This window comes from Ambystoma mexicanum, chromosome 2q (genome assembly GCF_040938575.1).
Source record: "Ambystoma mexicanum isolate Mex_15411 chromosome 2q, UKY_AmexF1_1, whole genome shotgun sequence".
In the NCBI taxonomy this organism is placed as follows: Eukaryota; Metazoa; Chordata; class Amphibia; order Caudata; family Ambystomatidae; genus Ambystoma; species Ambystoma mexicanum.
The window spans coordinates 1,026,294,461-1,026,319,171 of record NC_090924.1 but is presented as its reverse complement, the minus strand read 5'-3'; the positions used below and the strand labels follow the sequence as shown (position 1 = coordinate 1,026,319,171).

General features: G+C 44.3%; 1 protein-coding gene across 1 annotated transcript in view; it reads right to left on the bottom strand.

The window, feature by feature from the left end:
* Positions 1–24,711, bottom strand: part of CFAP69 (cilia and flagella associated protein 69) — a 1,486,345-nt gene that overhangs the window by 1,143,214 nt on the left and 318,420 nt on the right. The window contains exons 4-5 of the mRNA XM_069648365.1: positions 10,968–11,077; positions 7,385–7,461 (exon numbers count right to left, since the gene is read on the bottom strand). Coding sequence (XP_069504466.1) covers positions 7,385–7,461; positions 10,968–11,077 — 187 coding nt within the window. The remainder of the gene's footprint in view (positions 1–7,384; positions 7,462–10,967; positions 11,078–24,711) is intronic.

Sequence of the window (24,711 nt, the reverse complement as noted above, 5' to 3'; positions counted from 1 at the left end):
TGCCTGTCCACTCCACAACCCGTCAGCGAGGTGGAAGAGACGCGCTCTTTCAATAGCAAAGGAGGAAGGAATTTGCCGGGCTCAGGATCGAGCCGAACCGCGCTTCAGCATAACAAAGAATTGAGCGGCACAAACTCGCCTAATCTCAAAAACAACGAAAACACAAAAGGAGAAACAGACCTTATCGGGGCTTCCGCCGAGATGGTACCAGAAGCATCGGCGGCAGCAGGACCAGCTCTGTCGACACCGCCTTTGACGCCGCTCCCACCGCCGACTTTGCTGACCCTCGCGGGAACAGGAGGTGCGGCTAGCCTTGCTCGAGGGAAGAGAGGGTGAAGCGAGCAACCTACCCCTCCCCGCCGTGTACAGTGCCGTGTCCAAGGCCGACATCCCGGGACGAAATGGGTCGGTGAGTACCGCCGGCGAAAAGATGACAATCGAGGGACTGCCCTCGGCACCCCCTGTATCAGCAAGCAGTCAGCTCGAAGCCCTCGTGGCAGGAGTACCCGTAGCAGGAGCGGACGGAGGTCGGCTCCCGCATAGGACAGGGCGGACTGCAAGCAGAGAGGAGGGGCGGCAACCGGTTGGGAATGAAGCGGAGATACCGATCCAGGAAAACTCCTTCCGTCCGAAGTCACGGGCGAACACAGAGACAGAAGGGCGCACGACACCGATCGTCACACCTGAAGAGGACGAATTCCCGGTCATCGGGACTCTCCACCCTCCGCCAGTAGTAGGAAAGGCGGGGTGAGAGGTGAGCCCTGATTCACCCTGCCTCCATCAGATCATCACACATGGCCCACAGGATGACCAACGACAGAACCAGAGCTTAGAATTAACAGGGGCACAGGGGCAGAAAAGAACCCCCAACCCACAATGAGTCATCTGGCCGACTAATCGCGATAAAAACAGGTTGTGGTTTAACAGAGCCGAGAAAGTGGAAAGAAGCCTACGAACTGCTAGTAGTGGTGTCATCATGGGCCGAACAGGAACCAAAAAAAGGAGAAAATCCAAATGTGTTAGCTATAGTCACTTGCTACTGGAACCCCCAGCGTATGTGAATGAAAACATTTTGCGTTAGTATGAGGTCAACGATTGACCAACTCTACGAAGATTTCGAAGACATCAAAATCATAATCTGCGGGGACCTCAACGCAAACTGTAGCAATCAAAAACAGACAAATCCATCCGACAACCGGCGACCTTTAACATCTGATCAAACAAGAGAGCATGGGAAGGCCTGGAACGACCTCATTGCTGCAAGAAATTTACAAAACTTAGACATGCTGTTCCCCAACCAAACTAGCTTACCTACATGGGAATGTGGATCCTCAAGCGCCACCTTAGACTACATAAGCATTTCCTCAGGCTTAACGCAAGCGATAAAAACTTTTAGAGTGGAAAGAACGCTGAACAGCGATCACAACCTGTTGTCGTGCAACTGGCAGGGTTGGAGACCTACAAAATCCAGGTATCTCCCAATAACGGAGACAAACAGTCAACAAACACGACTGAGACTAACGAAAGCGAACATTCTGAAAATTAAAAACGATTGGGACCAAAAAATTCAGACCAACAAACTAAACAAAATAGACGAAAGACCAGACTACATACCGCTGTTAGCCCCCAACAAAAAAACAATTAAAAAAAATGATGCCTCCGTGACCTACCCAAAACATGCCTTTAACAAAGAGGTGGTTTAACAGAGAAAAATGGGACGACGCCTGAAGAAAACGGCTAAAAAAACAAACACCATCGATGGTTGGGCAAAGTGGCACCAGGAGACAAAAAGGTACCGCAACTGGCTAAAACAACGGGCGACACAATACCAACTGGACGCAGAGGAGATGATGAAGAGACTTTCGTACAAAAAATCTAGCGAATTCTGGTCTCTAATAAAAACAACATCTGCGAAGCAGACCGCGCCGATGATCAACGCAGTTGCGGAAGAAAAATGGACATTGTACCTAACGAAAGAATTCGAAGACCTGAAGGTTGCACAAGTAGCGAAGGGGGAAAAACCCAATTTCAACCTGGGCGAATCTATCTAACCCGGAAGACATCGCAGACAAAATTAAGAAACTGAAAACATCAAGAGCCCCCTGGCCCGACGGTCTGACTAACATGGAACTCAAACAATTTCCAAATGAGTGGTCGAACGTAATTAGCGGAATTTTTGCAGAATGTGAGGCTAAACAACAGATCCCCGGAGTCATGGCTGAAAGCGGTGATCGTACCAATCTATAAAAAAGATAGAAAATTACAGACCTATCTCCTTGCTCGATATCATAGGCAAATTATATGCATCTCTACTGTTGGACCATCTTAGAAAATGGGAGAAAAACAGACCCTCAAAAGATAACCTGCAAACAGGTTTCCAGAAAAATGGAAGCACTACAATTAACATCATGATACTTAACATTTTAAAAGCCAAGGTGAAGGAAGGGGCCCCAAAAGGTACATCTAGCCTTTGTAGATTTATCTAAAGCCTTTGACAAAATCGACAGAAACATGCTCTGGGAGAAACTACTACTCTGGAACTGCCCACAATCGATACTTGAGCCTATCAAAGCATTACACTCGAACAACACCATAAGAGTGAAATTAAGTCAACACGGTACGCTCTCCGAAGAGATCAAGATTTGCAGAGGGGTCAAACAGGGATGCCCTAGCCCCAGCTTTGTTTATTGCCTTCTTCAGCGACCTGCAAGCCTCAGAAGCCGAAATAAGGAGCTTCCCGCCAAAACTGGGCAAAACTTTCATCCCCAGACTATTATACGCAGACAATGTGATCCTTATCGATCAAACCAAAGTCGGACTACAGCGCACATTGTCAAACCTAGCTAAATACATCCACACTAACCACCTAGAAATCAACAAAAACAAATCCAAAGTTTTGTCAATCGAGAAAGCAACAAATAAAAAAACTAAAAAAATGGTTTGGTACCTTGAAAACGACAAAATTGAAACGGTTGAAAACATCAAATACCTAGGGGTCAAAATTGACAGCTCAGGAACTGACATAGCCATGCAAAAGACGCTGTGGGAAAAGGCTAAAAGGCTGACATCACAAATGAAAGTGATCGATAGAAAGTATGGCAAGTTCCCCCTAATGTCTGCAATAAACTTCTACAAAGGAAAAGCGGTCCCAGTTCTAGCATATGGAACAGAAGTCTCTCTATGCATTCCTTGATCAATTTGGACAAAACTGGAACGACTGATATGGAAGGCAGTGCTGGGACTCCCCAAATCCACTGTTATGGCGGCAATCCGAAGAGAGCTTGGTCTTGTATCCCTGGCATCCATGGTGGAGCAAAGCGCTATGAGCTTTTTTCGGAAAGTAATTCTGCCCGACTCGCTACCAGCCCTCAAAATCATAAAGGAGGAAATAGAAAGTGGAAAATGTGCAGCACTGAACAGATGGGTGGAAAAGAGAAAAGAGAAACTGGAGGAAATAACTTGCACAGAAAAAGAACTGATCGATAACCCAGAACGAATAAAACAAAAAATGATAACCATGGACTGGATCAACACACTAGACGCAGCAGCAGAGAATAAACTTCTATCACATCTCCCAGCTACTTACAACAAAGTGAAATCTCCGCTGAAATATTGCGTCAAATTTCCTGAAAAAAGAAAAAGAACTTTGTTTATGAAAGCTAGATTAAACCTGCTCCTAACTCAAGAAATGTTATGCATCAGAGGTGCGTCTGAAAAAAAAGAATGCCGTTTGTGCAAATCGACGGAGGTGACAGAAACTCTGAAACACCTGTCAATAAACTGCCCAAAAATCAAGAAACACGGACTAGTTCACCTACTACCCTTGATCGAAAATCCCTGGATGATATGTGAAAACAACCTATGGAATCGCTTGATATCTGGTGAAACCACAAGATGGACGATAGCGTTGGTAAACCAAATTGATGCAATATTTCGACAAATCAAAGAGGAACATCCGTCTACCTAAATGACATCTGGAAACAAACAATATGACTGTGGTTTTAAGAGGCGACTATGTACCCAGGAAACCTCTGAAATGGCACAATAGTAAGAAGTTTGAAATTACGGAAATCGACCATTTTGATAAATTTTCTTAGGATAATTCCTAAGAAAAACAGTCCAAAATAAACTAAAAAAATAAATAAATAAATCCTAAATAATGGCTGTTGACCTATATATAGGCTTCAAACTCAGGAATACATGCTACTGAGAATGCTCAGAGAGGACATCTAACCTTTCCAGCCACTCAGGGAGAAGCTATTCTAATCCCCAAAGAAAGCTCTGAGGGCAGCAGTGAAAGGTAGTTTTGGAGTTCAGAGCTGGTAAGTTGCAATACTGGAGAGCAAGAGAACTGCTCGATAAAAAAGCAAGGACTGTGGAGTGGAGGAGGAACTATGGGAGGAGTGAGGTTGGCATACCATTTAAAACATGGAGAGTGGAGAAAGGTAGAGTGAATGAGAAAACCATGACAGTGAAGGATGGTGAAGTAAAAGAAAACTCAGAAAGTGGAATGAGATGACCAAAAGTAGGAGTGTGAGAAGGAAAACCTACCCCCAAGAGGAGATGAGCAGTGAACATTATACCCAGAGAAGAAAAAAAAGAGGCTATGCCCTGCGAACAGACAGCATGTGGCCAAACCGAAGGCAGGAAGAAAAAAGGCCCAAGAGTGGAAGGAGACACAACGGAAGCCCCGGTTTATAGAGCAAAATCGAAAGCTCTGGCGATGGAAAAAATACAGAGAAAAGCCTGAAACTCTGGACAAGGAATAGGCACAGGAGGGAAGAGTCAAAACATTGTCTAAGGAAAATGCAGGGAAAGCAAAGGCTGAAGCTCGGATGATGGAAAGGGCAGGGTAAATAAAGGTGGAGACCGTAACCCATACAAAATGAAAGACACGCAAGGAGAGTGGCCTGTAACTCACCCCATGCAGAAGATAAACCCAAAAGGGTACCCAGGACAATACTTCAGGGAGCAAACAAGAACCTTACAGAGAATATTTTACACTGGAGGGAAGTGGGGGCAGATTAAAAACCCATCCTGACCAAGCAAATTAAGCACCTTAAAATAGAACTCTGTGAATGTCCATTTGTAATGATTTGTTTTAGATGAAAGATACTCCTTTCCATGAAACTTCCTCATCCAACGTAGGCAGCACAGAGAAACAGAAAAGATGAGCAGAAAGAAACCTAGCTGGTGATGAGTCATTTAAGAGTTTGAGACAATGTGTTCAGGGAAGGGAAGACAAGGTAAGTAGTCTTATTTAACATTTTTATAAAGCATGAACGTGGCACAAATGCCTCAGAGCGCTGTACAGGCTGTATATAAATAATCATAAAAACAGACAATACCACATCTGTACAAATACATTAAAAAAACACACATAAAAACAAGCATAATAAAAAGCGGAAACCAAGTCTAGTCAAAAAGCTAAAACTATCAATAAAACTTTGTGATAAAAAATTGCTAACATTCTACAGAGGGGGCAACTGAATACATTAAGCTCTCAATCAGAACAACTATTTAAATACAGCGTTACATAATCACGATTTCAGTGATTTCCAAAACTTAAGGTAATCAGCAATCATATGAATGTCAGGGGCAAGCTATTCCAGGACATCACTGAAGCACCAGAAATGGAGTGTTTGGCAGCGAAAGCAGATTTTAAATGAGGGACTCGCAAGCATAGTAAGTCATGCCTCTGTAATCCTCTTGCACCCCCAAAGATCTTCAATTTATCAGCAAGATAAGAAAGGCCTTTTTGGTTGACCGCTTTGTAAGCAATACATATTAACTTAAGTAGAATTCCTGCCAGTGTAACGTGATCGAATTGTTTTGCATTGGACACCAAATGATTCCCAGCATGGAGCACAGCCGTCAGAGGTGCCAAAGTGGATTGATGGAGATCTATAAAAGAATTGATTTCCCATGGTCGATCCAAGATAACACTACATGTTTATCACCTGTATTTAGAAGAGAGAAACGCCATTTAGCTAGATCAGCTGTCAAGAATCTTTGATTTATTGTAGGAAAAGGGCTGGTCCAGCCCCAGACTGAGATGGTCAAAACAGTTACAGAAACCCCAAGTCCCAAGACGAAGAGAGATCTGAGAGCTTTTTGGGTTTAGTAGGATATTACAGATATTGTATCCCGAATTGCTCATCCATTACATCCTTGGCCACTGATACACTCAAAAATGCTGAATTCTAGAGAGTTAAATGGCGAGAGTTGTGCTTTGACAAACTTAAACACATTGTGTGTAGCGAGCCTGTGTTGAAGGTGCCAGACTTCAACTGGGAATTCATCCTACAAACAGACGCTTGGCATACTGGCCTGAGAGCAGTTCTTTCACAAGATCATGACGGCATAGTGCATCACAGCCTCTATAAAAGTAGAAAATGGTGCCCAAGGGACAATCCTGTGGGCTAATTGTGTGCTTGTTTTGTGATTGGATGAGGGCTGCTTGTCCCGACTCTTCTCCTGGAGTAGCCACTAAGGTCTGGAAGGTTCATAGTTGGCCCATGTGACTGCAGACTAATATCTTAAATTGATGGTCCATGATCTTGGGGTCAGACGACCTGGGCATGGAAGCCCCGACTACATCATGGTAAGTCCTGAGTGCAGGTATTTATAGTCTTCCCCATTTTATTATGGGTAGTGGTTTGCCGTTCTCTGCTCATATACTGGAGTGAGGCTGTTGTGGGAATAAAAGTGCAGTCATGGGGCAGCTGCAAACCGTGTACAGACTTGGTCTCCCTGAAAGCGGTTTGGGGCATGGTCAGAATCTTCATTCACGTGGCACAATCTCCCTGAAAGTAACTCTGAACCAGTTTTACAATTTTGATATGCCACAGATCACAGAGTTCTCCAGTACTGTACAAGTATGACTCATTCTATGTAAAACAGTGAATATTATAATCCTTGCGCTTGAGTCTGGGAAAGGGGGAGTGGCCCTGGGGCATCCTCCATATACACCCTAAGGGGTTAGCATGATAGAGCTCCTCAGCCCCAGGGTCCCTCTGATGCCATTTTACAGTCACGCTTGGGACCGGAGTTTGAAGCTCTGTAGCCAAGGAGGAAATGTCTTACATTCTATAATTTCATAGTGTCATCTTTCCATTTTTTTTACTTATAAAAATGGTTAAATCTGAGATTATGGAGGATAATTACATGTGTTTTGTTGAATCAGACCAGATGTACTATGATAAATATAGATGGTTTGATTTGATAAATTCCAGAATGAGGTGACACAAAATGTATTCAGTTTGGTATATGGTATTCTACACAGCAATACAGTATGCAGTTGAATTTTGTTATTCTATCAAGCACATTTGATTTGCCTTTGTAAAACTGTTATATCATGTTGTAACATTAACAAAAGTCTTACCTAATTGTGAAATTGAATCAGAAACAACGTGAGCATACTTTGCTTCATCAGATGATTTCTCTCTTAAAAATGGCAGCCTGTTAGAAATGGAATATCAGGAATAACACTAATAAGTAATTGAGTTGGGTGTCATAATTCAGATTATTACACATTTTAACATTCCTTAATTATAAAGATGTAAGTAATTAATACCATAACTAAATACAGATTTTGTAAAACGCATTTATTCAAGTCAATTGGAAATTCAACTCTTGAGATGGTTCATAATGAACAGTGAGGTGTCAGAAATTAGGTTTTGTGGGATTGTTTTTAGGTTGGAGGGCCAACTATTCCAAGTTCAACTGTTGTAGATTAGCTGTAAACCTTTCCCTGTGAGGCAAACAGTGAGTTTTTGAGACTTGCCAATTTTACTGAGGGAGGTTGCAATGAAAATATTTGTCTTCCAGCAGATACATCAGAATGAGTTGTGGTTCTCTTGAAGGCAGTTCTAGACTTCCTTCCCTACCCCTAGAGAAGTCCTCCCCATACCCTAATGTGAATCAGAGCCCAAAGCCTAATATATTCAAGGGTGCCTGTCCATTTAAGGGATTCAAACTGCAGCCAACAAAAACAAACAGATGAGAGGGATATAATAATATGATTGGGACAGCAATTTAACACTACAAAAAAGTAGACAAATACTACAATACAACAAATGCATAAAAACAAATGGTACTGACACAACCGTTTCCCCTTGTAGATTGGAAAAGTCTTTTTCTCTCTCAACACCACTTATTTACAAAACACAGCATTTAGCACATGAAGCCAGTCTCATGGATGATCACTTTACATAGTGTGTTCTTTCTCCATAAAGTGTCTTCTAGATTCCAGGTTTGGTTAAAGGGTCACCCATCAACCTGATATAGACGTGTTAGGTTTCACACAGGATTCCTAAGTATCTCATTTTACACTGTTGCGTAACTACTGATTTGCAACATCCGATTGTATTGAATAAATACAAAATTGACTATATTTGTCAAATGAGTTTGGTTTAACAATGTTATGAATTATAAACTCTGGAACAGTACTTCTTTTGTTTGTCAGGAAAGGATTGATTGGATGCAGGATCATATAGGACACTGTCTCAATGCCAAAGAGAAATAGACAATTGTGAGGTGGGAGGCACTAACCGAAAAAAATCAGATTTTATTGGGGTAAATATGAACCGGAGAACTCCTTAGTATTGTATATAGAATAGTTAATTTCACTTCTGGTGCAGCTGGGAGAATCTCGAGGCCACTCGAGATCCAGAACTATACAACAAAAAACAGACACCGGACGTTGCCAGCCGGTAACCCTGTGCTGCACTCAAAAAAGGGGTATATAATCCCAAAATAATTTAAGACCTGGTGGGATCCAAAATCTCCTAAAAAGGGTAGTTATCACCGCTGGTCAATACTGCAGATATTTTCAGAACAATCGGTTTCGATCATAGTTTTGCTAATATTCATCTAATAGTGCACATCCATGCATAAATGATCCTGTCCTCCTGCTTACACACAGTCAAGAACCACTAAACTGAAAAGACAGGTTGAACAGGTGAATAAGTAAGTAAAATATTTTTATGCAACAAGGTAAATTAACACACGGTTATAGCACTGTCCGCACTGTGGGTTGGATGAACGTTTCTTTCATACGAGGTGGAAATTTGTGGGCATAACTAAATTTTAAGTATCTTGAAAGGTATACAGTGCTCACACTGGCAGTGGAACCCTGGCTGTTTCCTCTGGCATTGTGTCACAGAAAGAAAAAAAATGGAAGGTTCATTCTGTACCGACATCAGAGGTAGGGATTACACATGTTGTTAAAGGGTTAACAGCGGAATGGGGCTGCAACAATCAGGTGCACTTAATGGAGTGTGTGGTGATACACAATTTAGAATGGCGTTTTTTGACTTGATAACCTTTCTGTCCAATTTAATGCCCCCATGATTATACACTTGATTAGATTGAGAACATGAACATGTGCATTTTTAGTACGTTAGAAAAAGGGATTGGATGTTGAAGCAAAATGTTGTACAAGTAGTCTTATAAAGACACGGGATGTCACTAATTTCTAAGAGACACAACACGGTGTAATTTATATTTGTTCTGTTTTTGACTTGGTACGGTAGCAAGGAAAAACTGGTTAAATTCATTGTGTTCTTTCTTTTTTCGAATAACGGTTCTCCATGTTAAATGTTACTTTGATTTAGTCGACTTGGGACACAGGATGGGGGGCTTGGTGCCTGGTTTCTATTCGGCTCCACCTTACCTTAAAAATAATCTAGCAACATTTCTGTAAACGTTGTAAAATTCAAGAAATACAGATATAAAAAGACAGCAGTCACCTCACAAAACACACCTACATCATACTGAATAACAGGTTCCTCTGTGACATTCAAAAAAGGCTTCTGGGCAAGATGCAGCACTTAAAGTATCAGGTCTGCAGAGAACTGCTCTCTATCAGAGGACCAGGCTGTGCACCTTTGGTTCTCCTTTGACTAAGACAATATAGACAATACCATCCCCATAGTCTGACAAAGACCTTTAAAATTGAAGGCACTGTGCTAAACTCTGGCTCTACCCTGTCATATCCAACTGCACAGACCAGGTGAAACTGGCAGACTTCATGACATATCTGTTATTCCCTTTGCCGTACCATAGGAGGTGAACACTATTACTGGACTTTTTCAACATCTACCTGAATCTACCAGTTGATAAGTAGCCAACAAATTAGTTTTCACAAACAAAAAGTCACTGAAGCAGCACACCTGTCGCAAATCAGTTTCTCTATTCCAAAAATGAATAACAGAGGACTTTGCCGTAAGACCACAAAGGCCAGCAATCATGGTGATGGTCCCTCTGTCACTTACAGTAGCATTGGTCTCCTCTAGAACCGTGAAGGCAGAAGGGTGGAATCCCTGAGTCACATTTGAAACTTATCTTTCATACAAACACAAAATCACCACAGATGCCAGGTCAGCCTTTGTTCATATGCATTGCCTGTAGGTAATTATTTTCTTGTCTTTACTACAGAAGATTGTGCTGGCCATTGAAGTAGTAACGTCTAAACCCTGCTATTGCAAATATATTTGGCACTCCCAATCAAATACCAAAATCAGCAGCAGAAAGGCCAGAACTAGGACTTCCGTCTTATCTTCGGCCTCAAGCATTAAAACATCTTACAGAAGATGCAGTCAATGTACTGGCTGCCAGTGATAAGAGGGCTTCTTCAATACCTGCTAATCAGGCAGCTATGAGCGGCCTACAAAAGTCTGATGTGACCGTCAGCCCAATTATAAAGCATTTTGTATAAAGAACCATAGACTTCAAAAGGTTTTGCACTCTGAAACCCACTGCCTACACAACTCTGCATGAAACCAAAGCAAATGAAGTCCAGAAAACTGTTGAAAACTGACCTCTGTCTATGGACTCAGCCCCAGAACTAGAACCAGATATCCTGTGCGCCTCCTTCGACCACCCTAAGACTCTCAGCAGCCGTAAGTGGCTGCTTGGTGATGAAAACTATGAAAGAAACAAATGGAACAAACAAATATACTCACCCGCATAATTTAACAATTTCCATTGTGGGCTCCACAAATTCTTCCTGCTGAATAATCTTTTCTGCACATATGTTTAAAATTTTAAACAACTGTGCTAAATCTCTAAGAGGCTTGTTACAGTGTTATAGTTAAGAAAAGCTGCATGTAAATAAATAAAATCTGTTCTATACAAAGAGTATTTGATTAAACAAATCTAAGTTTAACACACATTTGCCATTCATTCTAACACATTTTTTTGTAGTTGTTATTTTGTTTATGGTACAAATCATACCTTACACAAAAATGTACAAAGAAAGGAAGAGAAAAAACCCACATAAATCTTCATAAAACCACGATTAAAAAGAACCATGTCATTAACTCAACAAAAAACATCTACAATCAATTCTTTGAAAAAAGAGGAAGGTGACTCATTGAACATTGCCACATATTTGTTGTAACATTTCCTCCCTTCATTCTTAATTTCAATTTTGTAAAAATAGCCATTATATGATAAACTTCTCAAACGGGGTGGGTGATCTTGGGGCAGCAGTTTCCCAGTTGCTTGTAGCTAAATCCTGCAGTTTCTTGTATGCCTCAGTCTTGTTTACACTGGTCGAACTGTTTAATATCCTGGCCTTAGGTCATGTCCCGCAGCCTGTTGCAATGTTTCCCCTTCCACAGAGTATCCTCCCCCCCCCGTTCCATTCCTGGGGTGAATTGCGAGTTATGAAATATTGGTGTAAGCAGAGATGGAAAGGGTGTTACCACCCACCCCTTCTCTTAACCTGCTCATCCCCCTTTCAGCAGAGCTGCCGCAGAGGAGTTTGCAGCAACCTCCATTCCTGCTGCACTGAATTCACACAAGGTATGTGCAAATGGCAGAGCATGCTGTACCCTCTTCTGACTTGATGCCATCTGCCAAACTTGTGTTCATTTAAATCTCGTTGACTGCCCATTTGGGCCACGGATGCTGCGAATGCATCTGCCGTGCGACGAAATCGCTTTTTGAATTCACAACATTATTTTGCATTTCGGATGCGCCTCCAGCTCGAGGGCCTCATTATCTTTCTAAAATAACCGCGCACAATTTCTTTCATTGCCTGATCTTCTGTGTGGGCAAACCTGAGCCTCGCTCCACCTGATTAGTTGCCTTCCTCTCTGACCAACCAGGGGAGCCGGCAAGTTCCTCTTCCTAAGGCACTGGGTCTACCCTGGCTGGCCCTGTCCGGGCCTTGAGGGCATTGTGGGCCTCCCTGCCCTGTCCCCTGTTCCTAGCTACACCCCCACCGTGACTACCATCCTACCTAAAGGGTAAGCCTTCAATCTTCTTTGTCACATACACATCTATGCTCTATACCCCCTTTGATGGCCTGGCTTCTTACCTGCCCTGTGTTGAACAGAATTTTGTATTCATTAAAAATGTCTCCTTTTATATACAGATCGTCTAAGAGCATTGTGTATGTAAACATTCAATATAACTTTTTTTCATTATTTTACACTTTGAAATGCTTCTCTAACCGTCTTAGGACAGTAGTTACCAGTGTGCAGGGGACGGGAGGGTTCCAATCTAGGATACTCTTTTCTTCATTGTTTTGCATATTTGTGGTTCTGTGTCAGGACCATTCTACCCCTCCACCCCCTCGCACCTTAGAAACTCTCATATTGATTAAGACATTCTCTGAATTTAGAATCTAATACTAGGAGTGCACCAGAAATTCTTTTTCTTCTTTTGGTTTATCACTGGTTAACACCAGTGTGGGTGCGGCACACGTATTTGGTAGCACCCTTCCCTTCTGTTGAACTGACAATAATGTCATTCTCACGAATCAATGAATTGACAGATAAACATGCCACCACATTAGCCTTTGATGCAGAAGAAGCTAAAACTCATCTTGTCGCTTATAAACGATACTGAGAAAACCTTACAGAGTACAGTGAACCCCAAGAGACAAATATTTCAGCTTGAGAAACTAATAAGACGTCATATAACACAAATGTTACATGCCACTACACTGGTTGAATCCTACAAATCTAAAAAGATCCCCAGAGGTCTGAGGGTGTACCCGAGGCCGACTCTTTGCAGTGAAAGTAAATACTTAGTGGCAAAGTGGGACCAAATCTTAAACAAGTGTTTAGATCTCATTCTGCTCACGATTGAAGTACACTCAAAATCTCTGACCACAATAGACACAGAAATCGTCGCACTTAAGACCCAACTGGCTGAATTTAAAATCAACGCAGAAGTTGGCACTACTACTGGAGGACATTAACTCCAAACTTGCAGGGTACAAAACCGATATTGAACAGAGGAAACGCAGAAGTTTAACTAGGGGCACCTTTGATTACTTAAACAATATAGTTTACAGCTGGCAGGAGTACTATCACCACTGTAACCAGAATAGAAGGAAACCTTCCAATCCCAATTCACCTAACACTGGCAATAGCAGCAGTAATAGTAGTATAGGGGACCCAATACAAGCAGAGGGAATACTGCCATCTACTGACATAAGCAACACTGGTGCTTTTTAGGGGTGCGAGGCAAATGAAGAGAAAAACAAGGCGAGGGCAAAAGAAATCAAAAAAGAAAGAACACGTGAGTGAAAACCTTGTGGTCTACATCTCCAGTAAGAATCTGACAAGTGGGCAATTGAATATATAACTCCATAGACTACTTAGGAAGTTACGACTGAGAATCTTCTTTGAAGCTGAGGGAGACAGGGAGTATACACAGCCAGGAGACGAAAGGCTTGAACTTCGCCCTAAAAGCAACTTTTATCCCTACATACAAAATTTGATTCTCAACTTGTTTGAGAAGAATGTGTTATCGGAATAGGATCTGAATAGGATTAATTATCAAAGAACAACACCCTTGAACATAAAGAATTGCCAACTGGATCATATCGAATCATTATCCAAGGATGAGGACCGTACAATTAAACAGACAGATAAGGGAGGAGCTAGTGTGGTGATGGACACCAGTGACTACACCAGGAAATGTCTGGAACTCTTGAATGATGAAACTACGTAAATCAAGATGGACAGCAATCCACTACACAAGATAAAGGCCCTCATAGAGAGCACAGTTAATGAGGCATGTGACAATGAATGAATTAGTGTAAAGACGAGTGAATTCTTGGTGAATCAACACCCGATAACACCTGTATTTTATGGGCTCCCAAAGATACATCAGAACCAAAGCAATCCACCATTAAGACCAATAGTGGCAGGGTCAGATAGCATCTTTGACCCTGTTGCAATCTATGTTGACAGGTTATTACAACCTCTGATACAGAAGGTTTCCACGTATCTTAGAGATACTACTGATTTTCTGAATTGCCTCCAAGACATCGCAGCCTTAAGTGGAGCCTGTATCCTATTCAGCATGGATGTGTGTAGTCTCTACACATCTATCCCACACAGTGAAGGGATTGAAGCAGTAGAGTGGCTCCTGCTTAATTCACCAGAACCAAGGGGTAATCCACAATTTATCTTAGAACTCCTTACATTAATATTGCACAACTATTTTAGGTTTCAAAACAAATACTACCTTCAAGCGACTGGAACATCGATGGGGTCAGTGATGGCCCCGGTATATGCTAACACATTCATGTACAAATTCGAACAACAGTATCTACTAGATCACCTGTTTTGGTCCCCGAAAGTGTTGATTTGGAAACACTTCATAGATGATGTTTTTGGCATCTGGTGTGGGGCTGCAGAAGAACTAACCTCTTTTTTTAATTACTTGAACTCAGTACATCATAGTATTAAATTCACTATGGAGATAGGAGCGCCCACTTTGAACTTCATAGATGTTAGTCTAGAAATGAAAAGGGGCACAATTGCCACTACCATCTACCACAAGCCCACGGATACTAATAATCTTTTACATTACACTAGCTTCCATCCGAAGTCGATGTTGAGGAGTTTACCATATGGTCAGATCCTGCAACTGAAGAGAATCATTTCAGATCCAGCAGGACTAGACATGGGATGTTCTAAACTGGTGGAGAGATTTGAATCATGGTCATACCCGGAAGAAGTGTTGGAAGAAGCTAACCAAATATCCAGCGTGGTTAGCAAGGACCATCTGCTTACAACTAGAGAAAAAAAAACGAAGACACTCCACTTCTGTATATTTCTAAATGTTCCCACCAAAGCTTCCAAGTAAGCAAATCCATCAGAAAAACTTGGGTAATACTACAGAGTGATACCACTCTATATAAATTGTTCCCTAAGCACCAATGATGGCTTTTAAACGTGGTCGCAACCTGAGAGACACACTGGTAAGTGCTGAAAGACCCCAAAGATAAAAAACTTGTCCTGAAAACAAGAAAAAAGGCAAGTTTCCGTGCTTAAATTGCACACATTGCAACAATGTGGTTAAAGGAGATTCAATCTCTCACCCCCACATGGGAAAAAGAATTAAGTTGAGAGACTTTGCAACTTGCCTTACCCCGGGAGTTATATATTCCATCAAATGCCCCTGTGGTAAAATGTATGTGGGGCAAACCAGCAGACCTGTCAAAGACAGATGAACGGAACATAAATCGAATATCAGATGCAAGAATGTAAAATTACCACTTTCAAGATACTTCTTGGAGAATAACCACACAATAGCCCAATTTAAGTTCCAAGTTTGGAGGTGGTGAAACGCCCATATACGGGGGGGGAGGGGTGATTACCAGTCCCTCCTGTCAAGAAGAGAAAAATACTGGATTAATTACCTTGACACACTGTATCCCAGGGGTCTTAATGACGAGTTCTTACTCAAATGTTTCATTTGAGGATCATGTTAATATTCACTTCACCTCACGAAGCATGGATGGAATCTAGTCGCAAAGTTAGGAGTCTATTGGTTTCACCTTGTTAATCACGCAACATAGTCTGTAACCATTACTAGAATTTATATGGGTGAAAAGTATCCAAGATATCAACATTATTAACACTGTTTCCATTTTTAGTAGATTGGAGAAATTGTATCACTACTGGACACCGCAGCACACTGTGAAGTATGTATACTGGGATTAGTTAAATGAATGGTGCCTCATGGAGAGGTTATACATGTCAAGCCATTGTCATGCAGCATTTATAAATATTTCCAAATGTATTGTGGACAATTATCTGGTCATTTATGTCAACTATTCATGAAAAATGCCATCAGGGATGTGGATTTACGATCCTCATAACACACTGGTGATCTTTTTTTATTTTGACCAGTTGTACATAGTACATTGCAATGAATTACCTATTTGGTACTTTGATTTTCCATACACAAATGTTTGTATACTCTTACGAGATATATTTTGTCCACGCTGCATGGGATCCACTACAAGATGGATGCCATATTACTTAGCTAGAATTGTAGTCCCTCGTTGCTGACAGTCATTGTCAGAGAACTTACTTTATGAATCTAGAAGGTGGGTGTCCGATCTCTAGCGTCTGCAGCCATCACCGGGGCAACCAGCACTGACATCGGAACGCTGTGGAGGGGAATTTGCAGAACTCCGAATCCCAGGTAAGATTACTTTCACGGAGCAAATGACCATCCATCAATAGATATATGGATAGGGATTAGTCACTGAAAGTGTTGTTGTGTTATATTCATTGCAGCCTGAACATGCGCTTTGACGCACATTCTCAGCCATTCGACAGAATACGTAAACTTTCTCGCTTTGAACATCTGGGCAGATTAAGGAAAGACAGGGGGACCCAGTGTGGACCACATTAAAGCACAAGGTGAGACACTTGACACCTGCCAACTAGGCACTGTTTGCTGTGCTACTCCACATTTAAGAGCTTATTTTGACTATGCATGGTTACTTTCACAGTGACCAGAGTTTTTTTCCACCAGAAGATGAATGCTTTAACTACCTATTTAGAATACCACTGCCCAAGGATCTCTTTGATAGACTCTTCCACAAGGTACCCAGTGGGGCTAGAGTACTGCGGAGGCGGTGAGTACCATCATGGTTTAATAGGCTCTAGATGTATGTATACATGTTAAGATTCTGTTTTACAAGAGTTGAACAATAGAACTTATACTGGTCTTCTTTTGAATTGTCATGCACAGGGGATTTTTCACACAATATTTGGCGCTATGTAGAGCTTCGAGAATTTTAGATTACCCACAGAGAAAAGATGCACTGTAATTTGAAGAAACGGCACATATACGTCAAAGATGGGCATTCTATTGAGAAGCGACTTGTGGAAAATAGAGATCAATGTATAATAACAGCTTATGGTGATGGCAAGTTGCATCATCACAAAGTATATTTACAATAGTGGGAACACCAGGCTGGATAGTTAAGCGAGAGTTGTACCTCATTTAGACATCTATCTTTTTTTAGATACGTACACATCCATGTTTTGTGAGGGGTGGATCCACATCCCTTGTTATATATATGCTAGAATAGGTATTGATGCAATTGGATTGATAATACATCATTAACCTATATCAGATGTGTTCGACAGACTATCTTTGAGATGTGCGATGTATATCAAAGTTAACAAGCATCCAAATAGTATTTCTTTTGTATTTGTTCGCAGTCCAATTAGGCTCCAGAAGTAGAGAGAAAATTCTGAAACGTGTCAGCCATAGATATTGGACACATATTTATCTTAATTGAACAGAATTGTGTATTCGTTAAAAATATCTCCTTTTATAAAAGATTGTCTCTAAGAGCATTGTGTATGTAAACATTCAATATGATTGTTTTTTTCATTATTTTACACTTTGAAATGCTTCTCTAACTGTCTTATGACAGTAGATAACAGTGTGCAGGGGACGGGAGGATTCCAATCTAGGATCCTCTTTTCTTCGTTGTTTTGCATATTTGTGGTTCTGTGTCAGGACCAATCTACGTCCCCCGCACCTTAAAAACTCTCATATTGATTAAGACATTCTCTGAATTTCGAATCTAATTCTAGGAGTGCACCAGAAATTATTTTTCTTGTGTTCCCTTGCTTGGACAGGGCCAGTGCTGTTGATTTGACACTATTCTTCAGGACTTGCTCACTAACTCTGCAACATCCATGCTGGTGACTTTGATCTCCCATGCAGCACCACTTGTCATTCATCTGGGGATCCTCACCTAAACCACCACGGGGAAGACTGCACCCTCTTCACTGTGTTATTAAACTCTGCATCTTTTTGTTTTGACTCCTTCTGTTATAAACACTGTACTCACAATTATATCTCCCCCCTCTACTTTCATAGGCATCCTGCTGCCTCCCCCATCTTACTGCCAGATCGGAGGTCAGTCTACCCTAACTGTGTGCACTGATTCTCGTTGCATCCTAACTTTTATCTCTGCAACCTGAATCTAGCTGTGCCCCTAAACTGTTCACAGATTTGTTTTACTGTGTTCAAATCTAGCTATGCATCCAAGCAAGCCGGTAGACCCCTGTGTGAGTCATTTTGTGCATAGTGCAGTTCTCTGCCTCTCCTTCACTGTGACCCCTTAATCCCCCTATCTTTCCCTATGGTTCTGCCAATTCTCCTATCTATTCTAACTGTTTCTCCATCACCTATACACACCCTCTCTCGAGGTCCGGAAGGAAGACATTTAAGAAGGCACCCCTGGTCTCCAAACCAGGTATGTCCATAGCAGACACCTACATTATATGGTTTCAGTCCTCTCCCCTTTCTCGTCCTCTCCCATTAATGGTGGTACCCGATGGGAAGTGCTCATGGCTCATTTCTCGTCATGCAGGTGCATCATCAATGTCTATCGTAATGGCACTATTGTGGCCCAGGGCTCTCAGCCCAACCTCCAACTTCTTGACAGGCGCATACCATCGCTCTTCAACTTCTCCACTCCTCCTGCTGGCCCTCGGTCTCTCTCCCCCCTTCTACTCCCCCATCCGGTGGTGGTACCCCACCCCTGTACTCCCCCGTGAAAAACATTAAAAGGGGGCAACCAGCTTCCCTTAAATACTCTCAACTTTTGCTCTGCTGTCAAACATTCCTCGTACATCACGGCTTGCTCTGACCCTCTCCTTGGCGCTCTCTTTTTGGGGGGTGGTGGGGGCGTGCTGCCACAGGTCAGCGACATAAACACCGGAGCGCAAAGACCAATGTGACGGACCGCGAAGGGAAGAGTACACAGGGCACTCCTGGACAGCTGTGGTGCCACAGCGGCGCAATCTCTGGCCGCAATACCGGCTTGTACCGCCAGCTCAGGCAATATAAGGACATTGGCGGTAATAAGCCACAACTGCCCGCAGCCAGCGCTGAACACGCTCTCACTACAGTATAGTCCTGGCTGGTGGACGAAACTGACCTGTACTCGCCTTGCGGGTTGAGCGGCGAGCCAGGACGGCTGGTGGAAGACCCGCAATAAAGGTGTGCTCCTTACCGACAATCACCTATAGCAGCCAGAACTCCACGCCTGACTCTGAGCGATCATAATCTTCCTGGGCCCAGTGGGGTCGCAGTCGCCCAAACTGCAATACGGAAGCAACACAGCAAGGGCAATTCAGCCGCCAGTGAAGGCTTGAACAATACCACAAGAGAAAAGTGCTCTTCCAGTATCTACGATTACTCTCTCGTGGGAAAACTACACTATTGGCAAAGGAAAAAGCAAGAAAACCACGAAGCAAAGCACCATGGATCAATACGCCACGAGCACACACACAGCACCGAACGCGGAGGACTCGGGGGTGACCCCACCTCCATCAGATGAGTCCCTGTCGCTAAAGGATGTGATGGCCGCAATCGCCAGTTCGTGTTCCTCGGTGGAGCAGAAAATAGACACCATCTCCACTGAAGTTTCATTCCTTCGCCATGTTCTCCAGAAACTCTCGTCTCGGACGGGAGAAGTAGAACAACGAATATCTGGCATGAAAGACGACCTAGGCGGGGTGCACCAGCAACTTACACAATCACTGACCCGTCTGAAAGCAATGGAAGCCCGGGTTGAAGAGGGAGAAGGCAGGTCCAGACGCAACAACATTCGCATTTTGGGCCTGCCGGAACGCACAGAAGGACCCAGCATGGAACTCTTCCGGGAGGAATGGCTGGCGGACCTCTCTGCGCCAAAAACCTTCTCGAACTTCTTCTCGGTGGAACGAGCACACCCCGTGCCTACAGGTCACCCGACCCCGGGGGCACCCCCGGGGACAATTATTGCAAAGATTAACTACTGCGACAGACGCCATTTTACAGATGGCCCGAACACGAGGGTCGATGACATTCAGCGGAGCCAGAATCGCCTTTTTTCTGGATTATACCTGCAAAGTCCAGAAGGCCAGACAATCCTTTGAACACTTAAAAAGGAAGCTCTACTCTATGAACGTGAAGTACGGGCTATTGTTCCCGGCCCAGTTGAAGATTCAACATGAAGGCAAGACAGTCCACTTTACCGACCCACAAGAAGCATGGAAATGGGCAGAAACCCACATTGGAGGAGACTGGACCAGGGCCGAGCAAAACCGCAGGGGAAGACCGGGACCTCGACCAAGGGGAGAAAGACCAGTTCAGCAACCCGCACCGGAGATCCTGATCGAACTAAATGGAGGTCCCAACCACTTGCAAGGTTAATAGAGGCACCGGCCAAACGGGAAAATCAGAATTAAACAACAATGTGCGCATTAACCCACCGCCCTCTGGGCAGCCATCTGCGGCGATACACCCCCCCCCCCATGGACTGGTGCCGACGCGGGGTTGCCGTCGCCCCTGCACAAAGGATCAAACAAAATATATGCAGTTATAATCAACATAACATACCAACGGCGGACGCCACCTCCCCCCGACTCAGGACGCCTGACCCAGACAGGAGTAGTAAGTCATGGGAAAGTACTAACAGTTTATATCAAGTTGATCTGGCGACATAGTTTTTAGGCGCCAGTAGAGTTTGGGCGACAGATACCTCATGTTGAGGAGGAGTATGGGGAGGGGGGCGGGGAGTTGTTTTATGTTAGAGTTTTTTCGGGAGGTTACACCACACTAATGTTGACCAAGAGACTGCGAAGCACATCATGCTCAATACCGACACCCCCGCCAGGCGCGACCGCCACACTCCCACAGCCAAATATATCATACACCCACCGGGTACAGTACCCCGAATTCCTCGGTAGACATGGCCACACAACAACATAATGGTTCCGCAGGTGGAGATGCGCATGCCCCAATGGGATCCAAAGGATCCTTACCTGGAACGTAAATGGCATGAGCTCAAGTATTAAGCGCCAGCTTATCATGCAGTTCCTTAATAGGCGCTCCCCTGACATGGCCCATTTTACGGAGTCACATTTAGCGGGCTCAACTTGCCGGTTCTTCCGTAGGACTAACTATCGACTAGCTTATCATGCGGGGTTCACGATGGGATCCCGGGGAGTCTTGATCCTCTTACACAAGCGGCTCCACTTTGTATTATTTGCAGTTGAACTGGACTCATGTGGCCGTTTTGTGATGCTCAGGGGTACACGGTGGAGGGAGATGGTGGTTATTCTGGCAATATATTCCCCACCAGGGATGGGGGATGGTCTTCTGATGGAAGTTACAGCCCTGATGGCGCAACAACAACCGGATCTGTGGATTCTGGGGGGGGCGGGACTTCAATGATGTCATGTGTAATACACGAGACCGGACTTACATCCGGAATCAGAACCCAAACAAGCCCACGCAACCTTTGCAACAGCACTAGGCTTAAGTGACCTATGGAGAGAACTCAACCCCACGGACCAAGGTTTTTCCTTCCACTCGGGAGCCCACGCATCCTTGTCCAGGCTTGATTATTTTTTTCTTCCGACTCCCGAAGCATATAGAGTGAAAACGGCAGAACTTCTTCCCCGGGGCATATCTGACCACTCCCTTCTGGAAGTAACGCTCCAAACAGATAGACCCGTACCGCCCAGAACCTGGCGGCCAAACAATTATTATCTAGGCCTTCCAGAGTTCGTGGAACACATCACCGAAAAATCCAACAAATTCTTTGAAATAAACTCGGGCTCCGTAGAGGACCCGGTGATATTATGGGGGGCACACAAGACGGTACTTAGAGGGGAAATGATAGCCTAGACATGCAATAAAAAGGAAAGTACAGCATAGGAAAGTGGCAGAGGAAGCGGTAAAGGAATGGGAAACTAGGTATATCTCCAGCCCCACCCCCGATGACCATCGCTCCCTCGTGAAGGCTAGAGCAACTCTTCATAACACAGCGTTCGACAATGCCAGACAGGTGCACAGGGAATCAAGGACCAGCAATTTTGAACATAGCGACAAAGCCGTTAAACTACTGGCCTGGCTGGAACGTCATGAGGAAGGGCACAGACATGTCAGGCAGATCACGGATAACCCCAACAGACCGGCCCAAACAGACCCAGAGATATCGGAAGCTTTCGCTGACTTTTATGCTACGCTCTATGCCATCCCAATGTCACCGATAGACCCATCCCTCTTGGATGAGATTGTGCTCCTGCAACTTTCGGAGCAGCAGAGAACACATCTAGATAGATAGGGAGTTGGATGAGGCTGAAATCGCAGAGGCCATGTCCCAGATACAATCCGGGAAAACACCGGGCCCCAATGGTTTCCCGGCCGAGACCTGGAGGAAACTGGGCAGCAACAAGATGGCGACCCCCCTCTGGGATCTATTCCTGGTAGCCAAAGAACAGGGCACCCTTCCGTTGCACCTACGAACGGCCAACATTGTAGTGATCCCCAAACAAGGCAAACCCCCCGACCGGTGCACATCGTACAGGCCGATATCGCTTATTAACAGCGACGCAAAAGTTTTGGCCAAGGTACTGGCCAACAGGCTTCAACTGGTCATATCCTCACTGTTTCATCAGGACCAGTGCGGCTTCATGCCGCAAAGATCGACCAGAATGAACCTATGCCAATTCCACCTATTACTGGAAAAGGCACTGAGTCTCGACACACCACTTGCTCTTCTCGCAATTGACTTCGAGAAGGCGTTCGACTCGGTGGTGTGGGAAAGCCTCTGGGCAAGAATGAGACACATGGGCATTGGTGATAACTTTCTTAGCTGAGTCCAACTTCTATATGAAGCTCCAATGGCCGCGGTCAGGGTAAATGGCTGGACTTCCAGGACCTTTCCGCTGGGCAGAGGCACTCGGCAAGGCTGTCCTCTGTCCCCCCTTCTGTTCGCCCTAGCGATCGAGCCACTCGCCCGATGGCTCTGCCAGGTTACTACGTGGTCCGGATTTTGCTGGCCAGATGGACGAGAGGACAGGGTCTCCTTATATGCGGACGACCTGTTACTCTATCTCATCAACCCAGACCACGCGTGCCCAACAATAACCCGAATGCTGATGACTTTTGGGGACTTCAGTGGACTCAGAGTTAACTGGGGTAAATAGGTCCTCTTCCCAGCCAAGGGTGGTGACCTAGCAGTTCCCTGGGACGTGCCATATCACGTGGAAAGGGAGGGCTTTCGCTACCTGGGCATATGGGTCTCTGGGATTCTCTCGGAATATGTGGCACACAACCTGCATCCTTTAACCGACCGGTTTGCCGGGGATGTACAGCACTGGATGCTCCTTCCCTTTACATTTATGGGGAGAGCAGCCCTCTTTAAAATGATGGCACTTCCACGCTTCCTTTATGTACTGCAAAATGCCCTATTGGCCATACCAAACTCGGAATTTATTTGAATTCAGCGCCTCCTCAGGAAATTGATATGGAAGGGTGGGCAGCCTTGAATTGCGCTGACTACGTTGCAGCGATCCATTTGGGATGGGGATATAGGACTCCCAGACCTTAGGTCCTACTATTGGGCCTGTCAACTAAATGTAGTTAATCAACTCCTCCATGGGGATCGCGAACTACCACATATTAGAGCGGAAGAGTCCATTCATCTGGGATACCCGGATGTCCACCCATATCGCACTTATCTGGAGGCAAGCACACACCCACATAGGTTGGGGGAATAGGATCACTATGGCACAACCACTATGGCATAACTATATGTTGAAGGAGGTACGGAAGCTGCCTGCATGGACCCGGTGGGTGGAGGCTGGGATAACCACAATAGGAGACATTGTCGCTGATGGCTCCATCCTCCCGTTCGAAGCCCTACAGCAGGGATTCGGAATCCCGGCCACAGAACATTACCACTACATACAACTAACACATGCCAATACTGTACATAGGGAAGCGCTTACTGATGCACCAGATTACACACCCCTGGAACGCAACTTACTGACGCAGCATATTCTTGCTAATGTCACAACTATTCTGTACAAAGCGATTAACACATTTGCCACCCCGGAACTGGTCAGCCTAAGGAACAGATGGGAACGAGACGTGGGGCCCATTGAACCAGAAGACTGGATCCAAATACTTATGCACCCACGCGAAATTGCAATAGACTCTAAAATTAGACTGGTACAGCTTAAGATACTCCACAGGGTGTGTTACCCCCGAGGGGCCCTATTTGGCTGGGGAAGGGCAGAGGATACCAACTGTCTGAAATGCCGGGGGGAGGAGGGCACTTTCATTAATCTTCTCTGGGATTGCCCCAGAATCAAAACCTTCTAGACGCAATGCTGCCAAATACTAACAAGAATCCTGGGACGTACAATAGTGCTACAACCTGCAACACTGTTACTGATGGCCCCCAGATGAAAATATCTAGAACAAATGGGAGGGTGTTTTTCTCTCCCCGGCAATGGGCCTGATAAAGCGCGACATAGCACATAAATGGGGAGCCCCGAAATGCCCGACAGTGGCCCAGTGGTCTAACGAAATGGACATCTGTGCGGCGAAAGAGCACAGAATTTACACAGCACGGGGGTG